Below are 23,955 nucleotides of genomic sequence, written 5' to 3' on the forward strand. Positions count from 1 at the left end.
TACCTCATCCAAAATTTCTCTGTTTCTCTGTAGCAATTCAGGAAGATCTTTCATCAACTGATCAATTGTTTGGATTCCTCCCTGTTCAATTACTGACTTAGACTTCTGCAGAATGGATTGAGGAACACTATCTCCGGAAACATCCTCAATTGCAGCAGGGAGGTTGAGGGAAGCTAAGACACTGAAATGAAAGTACATATTTCAATTTTTATCCACCCACTTACAGTCATCTGACACCAAGCAGATGATTTGTTGGAAGTAAAAGTATTAACAGAAAAACTGAATATTTGTTCTTTTCAAACACACTTATCAAAACTTATTAGTCAAGACCAATTGCTGATGTCTACTACTAAACACAAAGTATTTGATATGTTAATTAAGAGATCTCTTTTGTCACCCTTGAATTCTCTTGAACTCTCAAAATTATTTACCCAGTTTTAGCAATATACAAACTAAAAAAGAAACTAGCTTTCTATTCATCAGTATCTTTGGCATGCCAAGAAAGAAGAACAAAGTGGATTAAACTTAAGTATCATTGAAGCTTCACACATGACTGTGTAAAGCCCTACTGATTTCAACAGGAATTAATTGCAATTAATTTAGGCTGAGTGTATCCAAAGATAAATTTGTGTACCAGGCTTCTCCTGCTGTGGCTAAAGTCTACTGTCCGTTAACTCAAAAAGTTCATATATTTCAAGAGACCCTCCAAAAAGCCATAACTTAACCAAGTGTAGCTGGAGTTGAAAAGAAATACTGCTAGAATTTTCTACTTGTATGAGACATCTCTGGAAACAAGCACAATATTGCACAAACACTAGACATCAAAATAATCGCTTTACCCATTCGCTAGATTGGTGGCTTCTCTCATCTGGGCTATTGATCTATTAACTAAGTCTGCCTTTCTTTGGTTGTAAAGAGTAAGAGCTTGCTGCACCGCCAGAGGAACCATCTTTTCAAATAGATCTGCAAAGACAATTGCTATTATTTACAAAAATATATATTTTTAAATCTTACATTTCTGCCAAGCCAACTAAGAAGTACTTATCTAGAAAAGATCAAACAAACAGCACACACTTTCCATTCCCTTCTGGAATGGAAGGCTTTTCTCTGAAAGTATTAACCTCCACATAGACAAAGCATCAACATTTAATCTTACCACTTGTCTGAAGTCGCAGTTTAGGAGTCTAAGTTTATGTATATGTAAAGAGGGGGTCCTAACTGAAATGATCTAGAAAGGTAAAGATAGTTTAAAGAAGGTGTAATCTTTATATGATGACATGAAGCAAGGAGTGAAAACTCTGGAGTACAACCTTGTTTCTTGAAGCATTATGAAGTAGTAAGATAATAGCAATCTTACAGTCTTAAATACCCTCTTGGTATTGAAATAACATCATCATGACACTGCACACAGCCCAAGACAGATATGCAACTAGTGCAATACATATAGAGCAGTGGTTCTCAACCTGTGGGTCCCAAGATATTTTGGCCTCCAACTCCCATAAATCCTAACAGCTGGTAAACTGGTTGGAATGTCTGAGAGTTGTAGGCTAAAACACCTGGGGACCCACAGGTTGAGAACCACTGGTATAGAGAATTAGAATATAATGAATATTAGAACGTATTGTTTGGAGGACTTGCAGTGTGAAAGATATGCCTATGTTTACACCAACATCTAGATTTACACAAGTTCTATTTTTCATAGAAAACGTCAGAGTAAAATGACAGGTTACTACCGTTGTACACAACTGTGACAGATACTACCCCTTCCATGATCAAAGGTGCATTATAGCTTCTTGTATCCATTTCCAAAGAGAGACCTTCACAAATCAAACTCAGGCTCTAGTGATGTAATATGCTTCCTTCCACATTTCCAACAGCCCCTGCCACTGCACAGCTGGAGTCCCATTAATCACACTTACAGATTGTTCTCTCAACAATAAGTGGAGTAGAATCAAGCCTGAAGTGGCATTAAGGAAATAGAAGGGACATAAATAAAGATAACTCTAAAGTACATCTGATAATTAGCATTAATATCTGAGACAAAGAATCACACAGCACTCCAGATGCTGTTGGACTGCAACCTCACAGGATTCGACTTCACTGATTATTCTAGCTAAGACAATTAGGAGCTACAGTCAAGCAACATCTGAAAAGCTGCATAATTCTGACTCCATTTATATGCTTTGGTAGCTGCCCAAAAATGAAGAGGTCACCTGCATTTCTTTAATAACAAGATGAAGCATAGTTGCACTGACGGTTGGAGAGAAAGAATAATTGTGTTTGATGGGCAAGTTAACCAAAACTACTTGTATCTACTTCCTAACAATACCTATGGGATTAACAAGAAAATATTGCCCACCCTACCCGACTTCCTGCCCCAGTCATTCAGGGAGGAAAAAAGGAATAGTTTAAAATTACAATGCCACTGTTCAAGTTTAAGGATAGCATGAAATTATGTCACTTACCAGTAAATTTCTGGCTCAAAGGGACAGCAACTTGAGTAGGTTTTACAAGACTGGCTTTCCCAATTGGCTCGAGATCTTTAAGATCAGGAATCCGGTCATGATATATAAAGTCATTGTCCTTCTTAGCAGCTGTAAGTGCACGGTTGGTTTTGTCAGCCATGTCTTTTATATTTATATATTCGTCATAACGAGATGCCACTGTTTTTACTAGATCAGCAGCATGCTAGGTTAAAAACAGCAAAAGTTCAAGTTAATACTTAGTTTCTAACACAACTATTGTAATTGAAAAGCACATGGTCATAAAGATATTGAACACCATTAACCGAAGAATTTACACATTCTTTGTGTTAAGTTACCAATACAAAGATTTAACTTGGAGTTTATACTCCAGTATCTTCTATAATCAAGTTTAGGCCTTCTTTTTTTTAAAAAATGTCATTTGAAACAGTAACAACTTCATGTCATATACATGCACCCTAATTCTTTTTTAAAAAAAAACCTTTCTGTTTCAAGCTAGGCCAAATTCCTCAATGCAAATGCTGAATTGCAAAATATTTCAGTGAGATAAGGAAGAACCATGAAAAGTTTCTGAACAAAGAAATATGAGCATATGGAAATACATTAATTCATGTTTTCTTGTTAATGTGAAAGCCACTAGGATTAAGAGAGGGTACTTCAAGTACTTGAAATGCTGATACAGAAAGGAATGATTAAATACTATTGTACATCTTTTTTCTCCCACACTGTTTTCATTATGCTCTGGTCTGCTACCAAACAAATTAAACGCTATAGAAACAGACCTAATTACAAATGGTTTCATAACTCTGCTCATGGAATATTTCAAAGGGTGACCACATACATAACTTTGAAATATGCCAACCTTAACCTTCCCATATTCCAATAGCCGCGTCTGCATATTGAATTCTCTTAATCAAAGAGTTGATGCCAGTTATGGAAACGAAAATCTTGATTAGCTTTGCAATTCCAAGTATCTTTTATATTTTATCTCTCGTGATGACCCTGAAAAGATGTGGTTCTTCTTGGCTGTCTTTTCATAAAACCTAACATAGTTAAAACAATCAGAATGAAGTTCAAGCAAAAGCTTTTGGAAGGTGAGGAAGAAGGCTTCATGCTTGGTCTGGTCACTCAACGGGATCAATCTCTTTCTTCAGAAAATGAGTAACAGAGGCCTAAACTGATCTCTGCCATGCAGTCTTCTTCCAATAACCAGCAGAAGGGTAAAGTATGTTTTGAAAGTACGACAAATCTGCAGTCAATGTCTTTCTCCAGTTGAGCATGTTTTAGTCTTCCTGTTTGCATGCAAACATGATATAAATTACGGTGAAGCTGAAAAGTTCTATGAATGTTTATCTGGAGATCTACTGATTCACTAGAATTGCACCATCTTATTTTGAACATCTGTGTTGAGGAAATCATGTAGGCTTAAGATACAGTTTTCCAGCAAAGTGAAATATGCAAACTACCAGATTTAAAGCCTCATAGTAGGTGCTATTATCTTAAATTTCATGAAATCACCTATACATTTTTTAAGAATACTGAGGGATTCTCCTGTAACAAGCTTCACGCACAAATGCCAATATTATATGTCAATATCACTCATTACTCTTCCTATCAAGATGAAGCTAATTTGTTCATGTTAACTGTAATTAGGTTATATTTCAGTTATGAATACGAATCAGGTCGCCAAAGTCAGTCGAGAAAAGAGTTCAAAACAGCTGAAAATGAATACCTGGGAGGAAATAGTTTACGTTATTAAAATATTTGTAAAAACTTATTCAAATGCAGTTATAGTAGCTGCAAGTTTCCTGCTTAAAAGAATACTGATTTTTACTCACTTGCAATCTTGCAATTTCCTCACCAAATTTTTTCTGTTGCTTTGCCAATATGGACTGATGATACTCTGCATTGGCCTGCATTATGCAATGTTTTGCAGCCAGAAGCGGAAACACCTCCTGGAAATAAAAATACTGACCAGGGGAAAAGTCCAACCACATAAACCATCACAGACAACATGGGATGCAGGAAGAAAGAGGAAGAAGAACAGCACATTAGAGTCACCCAATTAATGGATTAGTTAAGATATGACATGAGTAGAGGGGGACATACATGTGATTTTTTATGGATTAAGTTTGGTGGAAGTATGAGTACTGCTCTGCATTGAAATTTGAGACATTTTAAGATGATTTAGGATTTTAACTAAACTAAACCACTTTTTGGGTTACCTTACTTAAAATATAATTATAGGCTCAATGATGGACTGGAAACTTCAGCACAGATACTAACGATTACCCAATCAATCACACAAAGGAACCATCTAGAACTTAAATTATGCAAAGTCAGCATTTGTGAATCATTAGGTTCATATAGCAAAATTCCAGTTCATAAATGTATCTGTGCAGCTTTCTTTCTCTAGATGGCAATTATTGAACATGCTCATGCACCTGATTCATACAAAAACAGTAGTTGTAGCAAATAATAATAGATTTTACTTGCCACTTCTTATGCATTAAGACACAGAACAACAGTTTAAAATACATAACCACATGAACCAGAGATAATAGGATGATGCATTGGTCTACAGAGGCTCACAAAAGAGAAGCTACCATAACTATGTAACTGTCAAGCGCTATGTACACTGCCAATTTTCATAGCAAATGCACACCTAAAATACCGTATTTTTTGCTTTATAAGACGCACCTGATGATAAGACGCACCTAGTTTTCAGAGGAGGAAAATGGGGAAGTGTTGACTTCTTCCGTGATGGCTTCATTGTTGGCACTGACTGTATCACAAAATGATGTAGGTGTAAAAAGTGACCAGGCGTGGGCAAACTTGGGCCCTCCAGGTGTTTCGGACTTCAACTCCCACAATTCCAAAACACCTGGAGGCCCAAGTTTGCCCATGCTTGCTTTAGACTCAGAGGGCAGCAGACTCAAGCTTAGGTATGGAAGCCAACTTCTTTCTCTCAGAAGTGCAGGAGACTCCTTTCCGACTGACAGAATTCCTAACGTGCGATTCCGTGTGTTGTGAGCATTTGGGCGCCTCTTTCGCGAGAGCAGTAGGCCCAACCTGCCCTCACAGAGAAGGCGGGCCTGTCTGCCTTAGGCGACGCTTCTCTCCGCAGAGCGCGCGAGGGAGAGAGCGAGGGAGGGTTTGCGCACGCGCACTCTGTCCCCGGTCCGGCCCGGCTGGGGAGGAAGATGCTGCTGCTGCTGCAGCTGAGGCAGCGGTTGGAGGCACGCGGGCTAGGCCTCCCTCGCTCGGCGTGATGCCGGGTGTCCCCTCGGCGTCGCCATTCCCCGCCGGGCCGGACCCGGAGGAGCGCTACGACTTCCTCTTCAAGCTGGTGCTGATCGGCGACGCCAGCGTGGGCAAGACGTGCCTGGTGCAGCGCTTCAAGACCGGGGCCTTCGCCGAACGCCAGGGCAACACCATCGGCGTGGACTTCATCATGAAGAGCCTCGAGATCCAGGGCAAGCGGGTCAAGGTCTGTGTGCGCGCGCAGTAGAAAAAGCTAAAGACTAGGCATAGGCCAACTTGGGCCTTCCCTCCTGCCACCATTCCTAACAGCCTCAGGCCCCTTCCTTAAGCGGCTGAGGGGGGAAAGAAAAGGGCCCGAGGCTATTAGGAATAGTGCGAGTTGAAGTCCAAAACCCCTGGAGGGAAGGCTCAAGTTGGCCCATGCCTCCTCCTCTCCGAGGGCCGGCCCAGGGCCCCTTTCTGCATCCTTCTTTCCTTCCTCTCTGCGGTGCAGGATGTCTCGGAAGGCGCCTCGGGCCGAGGTCTGCGCCGACTGCAGCGCCCCAGGTGAGTCCTCCTCCCTCCCTCTTCTCTCCCCAGGCAGGTGAAGGCCTCGGTGGGGAAGGAAGGCGAAGGGGAGTGGGGCGGGGAGCCCTCCGTGGGGCAGGAAGCAGGCCAGGAGGAGGACAACCCCACACAACCCCTCTAGCTCCGCCCACGTGGTCATATTGCGTTTATAAGACGCACTGACTTTTTCCCTCTATTTTGGGGGGAAAAAAGTGCATCTTATAAAGCAAAAAATACGGTACATTAAATAGAAGAAAACATAAAACTGGCCTTTTAATAAACAACATGCACACAATATTTGAAGAGGCTCCTAATTACCTCACTCTCAATAATTAGCCAGAGAACATATTATTTGTTGCTTGCCACTTCTCTAAAAGTGCTTGCACATGATAATCTGGGCCCTTTTGCAAGAGTCCTTATTCGTGCAGACAAAGTCATGAATATGCTCTACAGATGTAAAAACAAGTGATGGCTGATACAGACATTACTGGTACAGGTGCAACACAACACTGTGAAAGTTTTCCCCAATTATGTGGAATGTCAGAATAGCAGAGAATGGGATAGACTGGAACCTCTCTCTCCTCAAATAGTTTTTCTTCACTCTATCATCTCATTAACTGTGCATATAAACAAACTCATCTACATAACAATCTAGTTCCACAAAATATCATTGTAAAACCTTTCAGTAAAAACAGAAACTATATCTAGCTGCACATTATTTATTTATTTATTTATTTATTTATTGCATGCATTTATACCCTGCCCTTCTCCCCGAGGGGACTCAGAGCGGCACAAAAGGGCACAAAACACATCCTCGTGTTAAAAAAATCAGAAGAGTTCTCCAAATGAAGGAATATTTGTTTAAGTTAAACATAGCTTTTCTGAAATTAGCAATACTAATTAGTTTGAAATACAGTGCTCAAATAAGGCTTTATAGATACTTTATGCATAGTAAATAATGCTTGGATTTTCACTAAAACCAGAATTGATGAAATTAAAATTATACTTTGGACACATCAGGAGAAAAAGTGACTTATTCGAAATGATAATAATGCTGGATTAATTTGAAAGCAATAGGAAAAGAGGAAGACCAAGCAAGGGATGGGCCAACTGAAATAAAACCATGGCCCTGAATTTACAAGACCTGAGAAGTACAGTAAGAAATAAGGAGAAATTGACTTAACTGTATATATCACATACACAGTATCTTAATGATACTTAACCACAACTTCATTTAACACAACACTATATGCTCAACTTATAAAAGAATTCCACCACAATGGAGAAAAGAAGCTATCGATGTTGATGTATTAGAATGGTCTGGTAGTCGCAATAAAAAATAGAAAAATGATCCTAATAGAAACTGTAGGGTTGATGCTTCACATAAACAATTATATAGAATACTAGCTGTGCCCGGCAACGCGTTGCTGTGGCGAAGTATGGTGGTATGGGAAATAAAGTATTGAGGACTTGTTGGTAGTCAAAGTAAAGGGTAAAGGTTTTCCCCTGACATTAAGTCCAATCGTGTCTGACTATGGGGGTTGGTGCTCATGTCTATTTCTAAGCCGAAGAGCTGCCGTTGTCCATAAACTCCTCCAAGGTCATGTAGCATGACTGCATAGAGCGTTGTTACCTTCCCACCGGAGCAGTACCTATTCATCTACTCTCATTTGCATGTTTTTGAACTTTAGGGTTGGGAGAAGCTGGGGCTAACAGTGGGGGCTCTCTCCGCTCCCCCAATTCAAACCTGTGACCTTTCGGTCCAGAAGTTCAGAAGCTCAGCATTTTAACACGCTGCGCCATCAGGGGATATTATTTCCTAAAGCTTGTGAATATACAATATTTCTGATTTTTTTGTCTGTTGAAGGCAAGTATGAATGCTGCAATTAGGGAAAAAGATTAGCATGTAATGGCCTTGCAGCTTTAAAGCCTGGCTGTTTCCTCCCTGAGTGAATTTTTCGTTGGGAGGTGTTAGCTGGCCCTGATTGTTTCCTGTGTGGAATTCCCCTGTTTTCAAAGTGTTGTTTATTTAGTGTTCTGATTTTGGAGATTGTATTGTTCTGTTTTATTATACCACAGTAATTTTTATATATTCTGATTAGTGTTTTTGAATACTTGGAGATAGATTGTATTCATTTTCACGGTGCACAGGAACACAATAATAATAATAATACGAATAATAATAGCAATGATAGTAATAGTAATGACTTTGGTAATACACACTGCTTCACTCCCTTCTCAGCTTCCTTTCTGGAAGAATCCTTTCTTGGGAGGTGTTAGCTGGCCCTGATTGTTTCCTTTCTGAAATTCCCAATTTCCCTGCTTTCAGACTGTTGGTCTTTATTTACTGTCCTGGTTTTAGAGATTATATTGTTCTGTATTATTCTACAACAATAATCATTTCATATTACAGTAGAATCTCACTTATCTAACATTTGCTTATCCAATGTTCTGGATTATCCAATGCAGTCTGCCCTTTAGTAGTCAATGCTTTTGTAGTCAGTGTTTTAAATTCATTGTGCTATTTTGGTGGTAAATTTGTAAATACAGTAATTACTACATAGCATTACCGCACATGGAACTACTTTTCCTGTCAAATTTGTTGTATAACATGATGTTTTGGTGCTTAATTTGTATAATGATTACCTAATTTGATGTTTAATAGGTTTTTCCTGAATCCCTTCTTATTATCCAATATATTTACTTATCCAACGTTCTGCCAGCCTGTTTATGTTGGATAAGTGAGACTCTATTGTATATTTATAGACTTATATTATCTGCTTAGAACTGGATAAAATGCACTGGATAAAATGCACACTGAAGTGTGGAGTCAAGATAATCCAGTTCAAAGCAGATAATATAAGATTATAAATGGGTTATATAGCTGTGTGTGAGGGCCTTGAGTCTACACTGCCATATAATCCAGTGCAAATTAGATAATCTGTGGAAGAGGCCTAAGTGAGGCCTAACTCTGCCTGTCCCCTGGGCTGAGTGGGTTGCTAGGAGACCAAGTGGGCGGAGCTTAGCTTTCTAACTGGTAGCAATTGGATAAAAACAATTATTCATCCCCCTCTAATTAGGATTTTATTTTTATTTTATTTTTGTTGTATGAACGCAGAGGCATGGATGAGGGGTTGTGCTGCCAAGTTTAGTGTTTCTGAGATGTATATTTTTGTTGTTTTGTCCTACGCCGAAATTTCATTACCCTTTTATATATATATAAACACCTTTTTTCAGGTATGAGCTATTTGAAGTTCTGTATTATTTCCCCATATTTTAGAAAGTTGTGAAATTAAGGAGCAGAGCATTCATACCGTCATCAAGCCAATCCCAAATAAAGGTTCTTGATTACGTAAGAGGACACCACAGTAAAGACAAACATGAATCCCATTAAGGGCATGCATTAGTTTCAAATCACTTTCAGTAAGTAAATAAATAGACCATAGCCATAGAAAAAAAGCCAGAAACACCCCATGTTAGAATTTAGTAAAACCAGAAATTCTATCTGATCATGTACATTTAATGCTACAATGATAAGCTTGGAAAGAATCTTTGGACATTCCAAGTTTTAGAACACACAAAATATTAATTGCAATCATGTCTTGTCATTAAGAAAACAACATATATTCATTCCACCCTCCAAACAACAAGCATGCACGATAATGTATTTGAGATAGTCATAAACAATCCTAAATTTATAACGATCTCAACTAACAGCATGCTACTACTGTCCTTACATAGTCATCATTATGAAGATACTAACCTTGGGCAAGGTATCCTTGTACTGACACTGTTTGAATGCATCACCATAATAATCAGCAGCTTGATTTCCAAGTTTAGCTATGATGGCATCTTTCATTTTATCTAAAATGGAATTTACATGTAATTAGAAATGATATATTGGTTCTGAAAATATTTTCAGCTTTTGAAATAGTATTATGTTTATGAATCTTATATCAGGAAAATACAATTTGTTCAGATTACATACTATTATACATTTTAAAGCTCTGAATGTTTCCTATATTTCAAGAGCAATCACAGCCTTCTTGAAATACAATACAGAACTTAAAATATGATCAGCTTTAAGTACATGAGAGGGATTGGTTTCAGGACTCCCTAGTAATACCAAAAACTTATCAAGAACACAAAAACAAACCTTGATTTTGCCATTTTATGTAAAGGACACCATTTTATTCTACCACTGCATACAATGTGGCTTGAGCATTCATGGATTTTGATAACCCTGGGGACTCCTGGAGCCAAACCCCAGCATATACCAAAAGCCCACTACACATCTGAAAAGTGTTTACCATTAATTTTTCAGAGTGTATCCCCTTTGTGAGCATCGACATCAAACCCTCTTCAAGCACTACAACTACAGACATACAATGTGGAAGATAATTCCCAACTGTTGTAGCATGTAAAGACCTTTTAATTCAAGCAAGTGCTTGACAACTCACTGACTTCAGAGACAAGGTTTTAATGAGAGTACTGTACTTCCCACCCAATGTCTTTTTGGGGGCTTCAGATGTTTTAATTCGACAGTTGTTTTAATATGATGATTTATTTACTTAAATTGTAACAAATCACATTATTTTCTTTTTTGACCGTAGTATGAGCCACCTATGTTCCAGTACTGGAAGGAAGACAAGTCAATAAACAAATAAAGAGAAACATTTCCCAGCAAAAATATTTTAGTATGTAAAAACTCCCAAGTAGTGTATGACATACCTCTGGTAGCTTTTAGAAAAAAGACTTCTTGAGCTTGAGCCAGCATGATAAGACTCAACGTGCCCACTGTATCTGGAGCAATGTCCACTGTTGGTTCTCGGTTTAGTGAAGACAGGACAGTATCTTTAATGTGCTGAAAAGCACCACTAGCAAACTTGAGAGAAAAATAAACTCTTTTACAGATGCAAAACTGATACCACCATGAGATCGCATGAACATTTATATAATAGACGAACACATGGCCCTTGGATTACAGATGTGTCCTTAAAGTTGTTTTTGTAATTCTTAATCCTGTCAGAATATACAGAACACCCTTTTTTTAGTAAATCTGTTTCCCATGAATTGTCTCTCCTGGAAATTAATTCGCCATCTGAATAGGCTTCAGGTATCCCCTCTACAAACATTCATTGATCAAGTAGTGGACTCTGACCAATTCCATGTTGTTACTTTTGTATTTTAGGCAATGTACGTATCCCCCCCCCCCCCCCCAATTATACCCTAATGGGAGAAAAACAGCCCTTGGACCCACAGTAAATGCCCAACATTACTAACTCTAGCTCTACTAACACTACATTTATTCTAATTCCAGAAATCCGAACAAAACTAAAAATGCCAATCTAAAACATTTTAAGTTTTAATCCTGCACGTTGTGCTCCTGAAAACCCACTGAATTCAATGGGTAGGATCCCATGATGAACTTCAAGTTGCTGAATAGTGAAACTCAGCAGAAGCAGGAGGAAATAATTTCCCATACACACTGAAGCCCCTATGCACTATCAAAATCCAGTTGTGTGGGAAAGCCTCCAGGGTAAGTCTGGGGAAAATTTAAATGGCCACAAATGAAAGGGGGTGTTTCAAAACTGCCACAAGAAAGATTCTGATTTAACCCAGTGATAACAAGTATATGGAAGCCTCCAACAATGAACAATGTTAAGCGATAACAGTAAGTTTAAAAATCCCTTATTTAGAATATTATCAAAAGCCACAATACAAAACCCTACGTGTTCTTTAGTTTTCAGTGAAGTTTACTAATAAAAAAAACATGCAAACAAGATCAGGGTGGAATCCATTATTATCCTAATAAGTAAATTCCATGTGGTCTTCAAAACTATCTAAAGCATTATAAACATGAAATCTTAAGATAGGCAATCAAGATTTCAACTAACTGCAAGCAATTCTAATATTTTACTCAATAAATGAAAGGGCCATACCTGATAATGCTTGGCAGCAGCTTTCAAACCTTCATCACTATCAAGATTCTGTTCTGATGCAATTTGGCTAGCCAATGCTGCACAATTGAACAAGACGCAAGTCTTCTCATAGCCTAAACTTGCCAGAGCTGAAACAAATATACACAAAACAGAATTCTGAGATAGTGTTTTTTATCAGAATTAAGAAAACTATTAAAAAGAGTGTCTCAATGAGATGGCGTATCCAAGCAATGTATTAATTTAAGCTTTAAGTAACATACTCAGAAAACAGGTAGCATTCTTCTTTCATTTCTGGACTGTTCTTTAGACTAATTTAATGATAGCAATTGCCTTTAAATACTCTCAACCGTTTGGGCTGACTGCTGTGGCACAAGCCTTCCATTCTTGTGGTTATGTCCCTTTGGAAAAAACAGAGCATCCATGGCCAAGAGAGCTAACATTCATTGCTCTACAGCAAGGAAATGCAGCTCATGGTACCCAGATTTGCAGTCCTTGAAGCACCAGTTTCCTCCTTTTGCCCCAGTTTTTTTTTTTTTTTTAGTTTTGAAGGATGATTTTTCACTCTTAGTCCTGCACACAGAAAAACACAGCAGTTTAGCCCCCACAAGCCCCATCTTATAATCTTCTGCAAAACTAAAAAAGTCAGCCAAAAACAAAACTGTATGTGATGTGACATCACTTCTTATTGCATCAGGTATGGCAGTGCAACCATCTATCATCACCCAGCCCTGCTCTCCAATGATCAATTCCATGCCTTTCCATCTTCAGGCTCAAACCCAAGAATCCTTTGATGTATCAAGCCAGGTACAGGTTGCAGGGTCCTTTCTAATTATCACCTAATAAAGCTAGCAAAAAGGTGGTAAATACATTCCAAACAATAGAAAGAAGTGCATTCCAAAAAACATGAAATTCATTTGGTCCGAAGACCAAAATTTGCTTGAAGTCCCTAACATATGGACTTACCATTTGTCTTCTACTAGGCAGAGAGCCTTCTCGATTGTAGCCCCTCGATTATGGAATGCCTTGCCAGTTGAAACTTGAACTATCCAAGACCTACTTGCCTTTCTGAAAGCCTGCAAAACCTTTCTCTTCCGACAGGCTTTCGATGGGTGAAAAACCCCGGGGGCTATGTCTGTTTTTATTGTTGTTTTTATTGTTATTTTAAAGCTAATTGTATTGTTTTAATCTATTTCTGTAAACCGCTCCAAACCAAACTGGGAGTAGCGGTATACAAGTCTAATAAATAAATAAATAAATAAAAATAGAATCATAAAATTAGAAGAGACCACAAGGGCCATCCAGTACAATCTCTTGCCACACAAGAACACACAATCAAAGCACTCATGACAGATGGCCATCCAGCCTCTGCTTAAATGTTTCCAGAGAATCCCAAGGCAGCATATTCCGCTATTGAATGGCTCTTACAGTCAGGAAGTTCTTCCTAATGGTTAGGTAGAATATCTTTTTCTGCAATTTGAATCCATTGTTCTGCATCCTAGGCTCCAGAGCAGAAGAAAACAAGTGAATCCCTTTCTCAATGTGGCATCCTTTCACATATTTAAACATGGTAATCACATGCCCTTTCAGTCTTCTTTTCTCCAAGCTTTTCTCCAAAAGACACAGATCGTTCAGCCATTCCTCACAGGGTTGATTTCCAAACATTTTGGTTGCCTTCTCTGGACATGTTCTGTATCTATCTGATACAGCTTTTTTGCCTGCGATGCCAGGCTAAATGTAATGGATATAGGATATGAGCCATCTGGTCCTTTCTCACTTCCTCTGAACATCTGATGGTACAGTAAAACGGACTCTACATATTTGACTATGTGTATGCAGATGGACAATACTTAACACAGAACTGCTTCCAGAATTTGTTTTCTTTTCCTGAAGTACCCTCTACTTTCCCCTAGTTCCTTGTCTTTCTTATTAATACATTTTTCTCTGCTGGGATTTGGAGTTTGTAACAAAGTCAGTGCCTTGTTTCCCACTACTACTATGGTGCTTAGAGTTGAGCTAGTTGCTTTTTTAAAAGGATTTAGAGAGAAGCAAACTGATGCTACATATCTTAGATGGATGACTTCACCACCCTCTGGGGATCAGAGGAAAAATATTGAAGAAACAATGTGAAAATTTAGCCTACCTCAAAAAACATCTGTAGGCACATAGTAAGTCTTCTCTACTTTAACGTTCCAAGCACCACTGTACTTGAACAGACATATTACTCTATTTGCGTGTCTATATATGTGCCTTCCAATCACTGCTAACTTATGGTGCCCCATGTATTTTGTAGGGTTTTCTTAGGCACAGAATACTAAGAGGTGGCTTCAGCAGTTCCTTCCTCTGAAACAGAGTCTACAGCAACTGGAATTCATTGGCAATCTCCCATCCAAGTACTGGATAAAATAGAGCTTTATAAAAAATACCAATATGATTATCAGAATATAAAGTGACAGCAGAGATTCTGGAATAATACAGCACATTATGGTACTCCAGCACATTTCACGAACTGTAACTGCAAGGCAAAGAGTGAACATTCCCTATGAAAACAGAATTATCAAAACAGAAAGGCATCACCATCCATTACCCCCGGGAGTTTTATGGCAATTAGCTTAGATAATGGTAGTCACCCAATCAAGCTGCAGCTCCTCTATCTTTGCCTAAAACAAAGATTATATGTGTACCAATGTTAACAAAAAAAATTTCTCTCACCAAATTTTAGAATGGCAATCCAGAATAGACAAATAGACAAAAAAATAACATGGCAAAGGTAAAATAGTAATTATACTCCAAGCACTGGAATATACAAATTAAGCTATTCAAAACTAAAAGGTTCAATTTTTGTGTTGCTCGCATAAAGAATCCTAACAGGATTCAAGAATCATTCTATTTATAAAAGTACCAAAGTATATCAAGGCAGCAAAAGCTTCCCCTTGCAGAAATACAGAGTATTTTTCAAATAGGAAATAGGTGAGCACAAAATAATGATCAACTAACATAATGCAATTTTTCCTCTATGTTGTTGCCTACACAATATGCAAACTGTGGGCTAGATGTGGCCAGCAAAGGGCTTCCCTATGGCCCATGGAGACTCCAGGCTTAAGTCCTTAAGAAGGAGGTCAGTGGGAATCCAGTCGCTACTTGGTTCGCCTCAAGTTTGCCTGTGCAAAATCATTAGAAGCAGAGCTTCCCTCTACAAGTAGAAACGTCACACTCTCACTTGCACAACCATTAACTCCAGCCCCATCTAGATTTGCCAGCTGCACATGCTTCCCTTGATAGAAGTGAGTTAGAAAGTATGGTGTTGCTCTGGAAAGAAGTGAATTAAAATGGGTATTCTTTCCTTGGAAAGAAGTGAGTTAAAACAGATGTTCTATCCCTGGGTAGAAATGAGTTAAAGGGTGTTTTTTTCACACTAATGTGATTTCAAAATAAAGAAACATCTTAACCCAATACGTTTCACTAATTGACATTAATTGAAACTTCTTTTTTATAATATGGTTTATTTGCAAAATAGTTTATTCATCACTTATTTATTTGAAAGGTGAGGCGCTCAACCCTATCTGTAGCCTGAAGTGGTTTCATCTACTTTAATTTCGCCCCCTTACTAGTGCCATGTTGTGCAAATCTGCTCTATACTGTGCTTAAAACTTTCTTCAATCTAGCACAGGGGAATACATAGAATATGAAGATTCCTCTACTTGTATCTGATCTTTTTTAAGTAGTTAATATAACTACTTAAACTATAACTAAAATAAGGTTGAAGTGTTTTATACACACACACACACACACACACTTTCTTCACAATATAACGAGCTGGGAGATGAGTTAGTTAACTCACTTGTTTCATACTCTCAGTATTACAAAATCTATTCAGATTTGATTCTATAGTACTTACCAAGTTTGACTGATCCTCCAAAAAGTGATCCTTTATCAAAAGCATCTTTCCAGGTAAAGGTTACACAGATCTAGAAAACATGAAAACAATATATTTTTTTCATTTTAAGAAATGAGAATGTGAATATACCAGAAAGTCACACTAGGCAGGAATATGCATGTCCACTTCAGATCTGAATCTATACCTTAATGACAGAAAAACTGAACATGACAGAGAATGCAGAAAATGATTAGAAGGCAAACAACTTAAAAAAAATAAAAGTTTATAAAGAAATGTAGCAGAACAGTGCCAATCAGTTGTGCCAGAAAAATTTATTCTAGAGCATTCTGGCCAAAGTAATAAGGTACAACACATTACCTGATTTTCAGAAAATGGAAATTTTGGTTCTATGGAACACAGCTGGTCATAGTACCTAAAATTAATAAAAACAAAGCAAAATAGGAAACAGAGATTACTGGAAGTGTATAAGGTTAAAGGTGTCATTTGCTTTACTAAGATGTAAGACATCACGGTCTTCAACAAAAATTGTTTTCATGAAGTACCATATGCACTTCTGTATAAATTAGAAATGTTGTCAAAAATGGACCCAAACAACCTGTGCTAACTTAAACACAGGTCAACATGGTACCTCTATCTGCCATGGCGATTCCTCTGATCTTTTGAATTCCTGCTCAAAAAATGGCCTTTGTTGCAATGCTTACCCATCTCGCTGGAGAGAGCAAAGGGTGTGGACACTTCTTTAAGATTAGCAGGAAATATGAAGCTCCTTCCCTTCCAAGCTGCTTGGACTGAGTGTTTACTCAGAAATAAGCAAATGGGAGATCACTTCCCCCCTCCACCACCTTACCTAGGTCATCTCCCATCTCACTGCTTCTGTGGGTGACACTTATCATTCTCTCCCAAGCCAACAATGCCTTGCTCTTGTGCTCCTGTTTAAACTCCTTCTCAGATTCCAGTGGCAGCAGCATGCTCATTTCCTCCACTTCTCAAGTGTCAGAACAGGCTGTAGGACAGCTCTGGAGCTACCGCAGCTGTTAAAATATACAGCCACTATCAGTCCTCAGGCCCACCATGGCCATCCTGCTGCCTGAAAGATGCTAGATAGGAGCATGCCACAGCCAGAGAGAGAACTCAAAGATGAGCACAAGCACGAAGCCTCACCAGAGGGCAGCAACTAGTGAGAAAGGAAGCAATCTGGAAAGGGAGGGTACACCCAATAAACCCTCTTCTGCTTGTTCTGAGCAGCCCAGAAGAGAAGAAGCTAAAACAGGAGTTAAACTTCAGCAATCCAGGTGTTTTGGACCTCACCTCCCACATTCCTTCAACTCCCACAATTCCTGTCTCTGTACCATAACCACAGATACAGTGAAGACATATGCCCTTGCACTTTGCTACTCTACTACTGAATATGCATGCCCAGCATGGAACACATCTCACCACATTAAAACAGTGGATGTGGTCCTTAATGAGACATGCCGCATCATCACAGGATGCCTAGGCCCATCACTGAAGAAAGTATACTGCTTAGCTAGTATTGCACCATCTGACATCCGTCGAGAAGTAGCAGCCAACAATGAAAGGACCAAGGCAGCGACATCTCCGGCCCATCCAATTCAGATATCAGCCAGCACACCAACACCTTAAATCAAGAAATAGTTTTCTAAGATCTACAGAGATACTCGCAGGAACACCTCAGCAAGCGAGAGTCCAAAAATGGCAGGCTAGAACCCGCAACCTCAATCCATGGCTGAAACCAGATGAGCGACTTTCCTTTGGGCACACAGAAAACTGGGTGACATAGAATGCACTGAACAGACAACGCTCTGGCACCACAAGATGCAGAGCCCATCTTCAGAAATGGTGCTACAAAGTGGAGTCCGCAACATGCGAGTGTGGAGAAGAGCAAACCACAGACCATTTACTACAATGCAATCTGAACCCTGCCACATACATAATGGAGGACCTTCTTGTAGCGATACCAGAGGCACTCCAAGTAACCAGATTCTGGTCAAAGGACGTTTAGTATAATGCAAAGTTTTTAACTTTGTTTGCGTTTCTAAATATGTTAGAACTGTACCCTCAGTTTCGCTTCTGATACAATAAATAAAATAAACCTCATGGTGGTGAGAATGGTAAGTGTTGTGTATGTTCTAAAATAAATATATATTTTAAAAAGATAAATAAAATAAACCATAATCATCAGCAGGCCTGAAACAGTTCTAGATAATCCATGTCATCCAGGAACCCTTAAATGAAATTTCACTTGTCAAAATTCATAATTTTGGCCTCCAAACCCACTCTTAATGTATACCTAAGAACAACACAAGGTTTTTTTACATGTCTTTTTTTTAAAAAAATCAATTTATTGATACATCCATTCAACTAACAAACTTTTGCCATACAAATCTTATCTCGATATATATTATTCCAGAAGTTTCTTTACTTTATATGATGCTTTATACATCATATAAAAAACCCACAATTATAAAATATTCCTGTAGCCAACTGCTGAGGTTTGGTTCCAGGATCGCATGAATACCAAAATCTGTGGATGTACAAGTCCCAATGTATGCAGTAGTGTAGTAAAATGGTATCCCTTATTCAATCTAACAAAATTAAGGTTTGCCTTTGGGAATTAAAAAAATATATTTTCAAGCTGTAGATAGCTCAAGTTTTGGATAAAGAATCCATGGATTTTGACGGCCAACTGTATCCTGAATGCTCTTAATGTGTTAGCTCAGCTGTAAAAGACTTGCCTGTAGACAGAAAAAAGCAACACATAGTAACGCAGTGCTGTTCAACAAGTCTTAGAACTGGAAAATCCACATGAGCTATTGAATCACAACCTGACTTGATTTCTATGCTTCATTTCTCAAGAAGAAAAGTGAACACCAATTGAACCAGAAAAGTAATCAAAGCTAAAGGGGAATAGGGCAAAATTAGACAGGTATGAATCAACTGACAAAGAAGTTAAATACTTTGAAAGGTTGGATATCCAAGACCAATTACTTCATAGTAGTTTGACAGAAATCTTCATTTTTGTTTACGAAAGTTAATTCAAAGTAAAATAAATGAGAATAGCAATTTGTTTACCAAAATATCCCTTGAAGGTATCTACATAGACTACCTTCTGTGTGCCCCTGAGGAGTTTCATAGCTGGCTCAGCCATGAGATGAAGAAAGCAATCTGTTGTAAAAAAAAAAAAATCCCTCCCCTAAAAAGATGGTTGGTGATCCAGACGTATGGAAAAACTCTACTCTTTGGGTTGCTGTGAGTTCTCCAAGCTGTATGACCATGTTCCAGAAGCATTCTCTCCTGACGTTTCACCCACATCTATGGCAGGCATTCTCAGAGGTTGTGAGGTCTGTTGGAAACTAGATAAGTGGGGGCTAACCCCACTTACCTAGTTTCCAGCAGACTTCACAAAGTCTAAGGATGCCTGCCATAGATGTGGGTAAAACATCAGGAGAGAATGCTTCCTGAACATGGCCATACAGCCTGAAAAACTCATGACAACCCAGTGATTCCAGCCATGAAAGCCTTCGACAACACAATCTGCTCCTAGATGCCAGGATCAGTGCTTTTTGTATATAATTAAAGATATCACTAAGGAAATACAGTGACAGTAAGACAATTATTTTGAATTTGCTATCACTGAGGTCACTGCCTTTCAGGGTGACTAGAATAAACTGTAATACAATCAATTAACCCATGCTGCAACTTTTTCTTGGTATCTGGAGGTTTTAACCACTTTCCAATCAATTTTGCTATCCCTATGTTCCAAGAAAGAGGAAACTAAGTATCTTGTGCACTCCTATATAGGTGAAGAAGCAGTCCAAATACATTTACACATATCTTATGGCAACTGAGACAAATGAAATTATACTTGTTTTAGTCTGCTTATAAAATTGTAAAAAATAAAAACTGGTTTCTTTACCAATCAAAGAAGTGATTGCCTAGAATGCTGCTTCTCAAACTAGTCTTTCTGGTGCACTGACTTCAATTCCCAGAATCCTCTGATCACTGACCAAGGCAGCTGTGGCTTCTGGGACCTGAAGTCCAAAATACCTGCAAGACTAAAGTTTAAAATCACTGATCTAGAAAGTTCAAGGGACTTCACTAATAGTGACAGTTTGAAAACACTAAAATTTAACTCATGTTTTCCAAAACACTATGTTCGAATCAGAAAACTAAGAGCAGAAAAATCAGGGGAAATGTCTCTATTGCCTATAAAGGAGTGTTTTCCCATTAGGGAATGAAACTACTTTCTATTAAAAACCCATGAGCATGAAGGAATAATGTGAAGTGCCTGTAGGTAAAAGTAGTTTAGACGCTAAGAATACTATCAACTCCTCCATGTGATTCTTCTTGATTCATTCCTCTTTCAACACAGGTGTGTACAAAAAAAATGGAACCTCTATGATTCACCATTATCAACTTTAACATTCTCATTGCTCAATGCAATTCTTGAGACAACCGAATCAATACTTGTAAGAGGAGAAACGTGTTTTACCCACCATTTAAAACTATTCAACTCAAAACTAGCAACACGTTCTACAGAACAACCCTTATTTAAAGTAAAAGGGGAATTTTGTGTACAGTAAACACGTAAAATTTACCATTGTGGAAACTTGAAATTAAGTAATATTGATTCCTTACACACCTTTCACCTTTAGTACTGTTGGACTTATGATTCCCAGCTGCAGCAGAGCTCAATGACGCTTGTTGTCCTCCCTGAGGAAGCAGTTAAACATAGGCACAAGAAGGTATTTGCCTTGCTCATTCAAAAGAAGGGGGATGGATATTAGGGATTTCAAGCAGAAATTGAAACAGCAAAGTCTACATCAGACTAACCTCCAGTGAATGCCAACTTCATTTATTTTTTTAGAAAACAAAAACAGCAAAGAGGTTTCTGGTGCCTTAATGGGCTACCCAGGACCCTTGCTATTCACTTTGGGGCCCAGGAACCCCCTTCCCCAGTGATACCAAAAGATGTGTATGCTCAAGTCCCATTATATACAATGGCGTCGCTTCTATAAAGTTAAAAAAAATAAGGTTTGGTTTTTGGAATGCTTAAAAAAAGCTTTAGATCAGTGGTTCTCAACCTGTGGGTCCCTGGGTATTTTGGCCTACAACTGCCAGAAATCCCAGCCAGTTTACCAACTGTTACAGTTTCTGGGAGCTGAAGGCCAAAACATCTGGTTACCCACAGGTTGAGAACCACTGCTGTAGTTGAATCCATGGGTACTGAATCTGTGGAAGCAGATAGCCAACAGTATTTGCCATAACCTTTGCTATGTCCGGCTCACTGGAGTCCAGTTTCGCCTCACTTTAACTCTGCAAGGGACAGTTCAGCGCAGACCTAAAGCCAAAGCTCCCCACTGCCAAACCCCAGACTCACAGGGTACATCTACACCAGGCATGGGCAAACTTCAGCTCTCCGGGTGTTTTGGATTTCAACTACAGCCCCTTCCACACAGCTGAACAAAATCCGACGTGATCTGCTTTGTACTGGGATATATGATAGTGTGGATTGAGATAACCCAGTTCAAACCAGATATTGTAGGATTTTCAGCCTTAATATTCTAGGTTATATGGCTGTGTGGAAGGGCCCTCCCAAAATTCCTAATTCCTAAGGAATTCTGGGAGTTGAAGTCAAAACACCTGGAGGGCTGAAGTTTGCCCATGCCTGATCTATACTGTAGAATTAATACTGTTTGGGTGTGAGTTCCCATCTGTCAGCTCTTGCTCCCTTATTGGGGTGAGTTCCTGTCTGTCAGCCATAGCTCCCCATGTGGGGAGCCTCCCACAGGATGGTAAAACATCAAATATCTGGGCGTCCCCTGGGCAACATCCTTGCAGACAATTCTCTCACACCAGAAGCAACTTGTAGTTTCTCAAGTCACTCCTGACACAAAAAAATACTATTTGGGACCACTTTCGTTGCCATAATTAAATCCTGCCATTTGTAATCTGTGGAGGCGCCAGCAATCTTTGGGCAGAGAAGGCAAACAAGGTTGTAAAACTACAGCTCCCAAGATTCCTCAGCAGTAAGCACCTTCTGTTGATGAGGCATCAAACTGATGAGGCATTAATGATATAGGGCGGATAGAATCACAGGATCATAAGAATTGCAGCACCACTGTTGGTGAACAGGTAGATAAGGCCCAGTGAAATGCATAGAAATTGTAAGCAGGCCCTTTTCGAAACAAAGCGATCCCAAGCCTTCTTGGAGCTCTGGAGAAACAGCTGCACTTCCGAAAACCCCAGAGTTGGAAGAGACCACATGGGCCATCCAGTCCAACCCCAAACACAATCAAAGCACTCCCGACAGATGGCCATCCAAAACTCCACAGAAGAAGAGGCTACCACACTCACTCCGACGCAGGACATTCCACTCTTCCTCCTCGGGAAGTCCTTCCTAATGTTAGTTGGCTGCAACAAACTGAAATGCTGAGGGGCCTGAAGCTTTTAACGGAAAGAAGTGAGGATGAGGAGGAAGAAATCTGAGAAAGGCCGAGGCGGCGGCTCTGGAAGCACGCTTGTCGGGATCCCAGGCGCTGAGGCGAACTCCTGCCCGCCTCCCTGGCCAGGCAGGGTGCGGCCGCACGCAGTCAGGCAGCCATTCGGTCCACCCGCCTCCCTCTCCCTTCACCTCGCCCTCCCGCCTTGCCTTCCTTCCCTTGCCTGCCTCACCTCAGAAGCGTCTCCAGTGAGCTCTCGTGCTTGTCGAGGGAGCGTCCGAGCGCGCTCTTGCGCAGCTTGTTGAGCTCCTCGGCGGCGCGGCAGTGCTCGGCCTGGGACTCCCCGCCCGGGTACGTCTGCTGGATGAACTTGCTCAGCGGCTTGGCCAGGTCAACCTCCGAGGCCTTCTTCAGCTGCACCGTGATGAACGACGACGGCGACGCCATCTTCCTCGTCGGCCTCGGGTGCCTGGCCTTCCTCCCGCGACGCGGACCCGCCCGGGGAGACTTCTCGCTGCTCTCCCCAACTCACTTCCGGGATCGACGTGAAAGTTCTGAGTCGCGGCGGCAGCGTCCTCAGCCTAGCGGCGTCACGGTCACGCGCTCAGCGTCGGGATGCATTGGCCCCGCCCAGCCCAGCCCCCTCCAATCGCCTTTCGCTGATTTGCCTCTCCCCGCCCAATCACCTTGCGCTTATTTGCCTAGCTCCGCCCCACCTTCCAGAGCGCTGGGCTTTGCACACACTTCCGGTGTTTCTCACTCCCGGTTTCAGCAAGGGAGGCCCCTTCCACACAGCTGACTAAAATCTCACATTATCGGCTTTGAATTGGAATATATGGCAGTGTGGACTCGGATAACCCAGGGTCCTTCCACACAACCATATAACCCAGAATATCAAGGCAGAAAATCTCATATGATCTGCTTTGAACTGGGTTGTCTGAGTCCACACTGTCATGTAACCCAGTTCCAAACAGAAAATGTGGGATTTTATTCAGCTGTGTGGAAGGGGCCCCAGTTCAAAACAGATATTTTGGGGTTTCTGCCTTGATATTCTGAGTTATATGGCTGTGTGGAAGGGCCCTAGAGTTAAGGATCTGAGGCCCCTTCCACACAGATGAATAAAATCCCACCTTGTCTGCTTTGATTTGCAATATATGGCAGTGTGGAACAGATAATGTAGTTCAAAGCAAATGTAGGTTATTCTGCCTTGATATTCTGTGTGGAAGAGCCCTGAGCTGGTTTCCCAAACTCTGGTCCTCCAGGTATTTTGGATGGCCTCTTCCACACAGCTCTATGAAATCTATATTAAAGGTAAAGGTTTCCCCTGACGTTAAGACCAGTTGTGGGCTCGGGCTGTGGCG

General features: G+C 40.1%; 1 protein-coding gene across 2 annotated transcripts in view; it reads right to left on the reverse strand.

Moving 5' to 3' along the window:
- Nucleotides 1–23,182, reverse strand: part of pdcd6ip (programmed cell death 6 interacting protein) — a 44,301-nt gene extending 21,119 nt beyond the window's left edge. The window contains exons 1-10 of one of the 2 annotated variants that reach the window (XM_008118338.3): nucleotides 22,827–23,182; nucleotides 16,488–16,542; nucleotides 16,131–16,200; nucleotides 12,236–12,363; nucleotides 11,025–11,178; nucleotides 10,057–10,157; nucleotides 4,322–4,453; nucleotides 2,466–2,688; nucleotides 840–963; nucleotides 4–181 (exon numbers count right to left, since the gene is read on the reverse strand). In XM_008118338.3, the coding sequence (XP_008116545.1) occupies nucleotides 4–181; nucleotides 840–963; nucleotides 2,466–2,688; nucleotides 4,322–4,453; nucleotides 10,057–10,157; nucleotides 11,025–11,178; nucleotides 12,236–12,363; nucleotides 16,131–16,200; nucleotides 16,488–16,542; nucleotides 22,827–23,041 (1,380 nt within the window). In that variant the 5' untranslated portion in view covers nucleotides 23,042–23,182. The remainder of the gene's footprint in view (nucleotides 1–3; nucleotides 182–839; nucleotides 964–2,465; nucleotides 2,689–4,321; nucleotides 4,454–10,056; nucleotides 10,158–11,024; nucleotides 11,179–12,235; nucleotides 12,364–16,130; nucleotides 16,201–16,487; nucleotides 16,543–22,826) is intronic. The other variant, XM_003225777.4, reaches the window with a different exon arrangement.
- Nucleotides 23,183–23,955: the final 773 nt, after the last annotated feature.

This window comes from Anolis carolinensis, chromosome 6 (genome assembly GCF_035594765.1).
Source record: "Anolis carolinensis isolate JA03-04 chromosome 6, rAnoCar3.1.pri, whole genome shotgun sequence".
Lineage (NCBI taxonomy): Eukaryota > Metazoa > Chordata > Lepidosauria > Squamata > Dactyloidae > Anolis > Anolis carolinensis.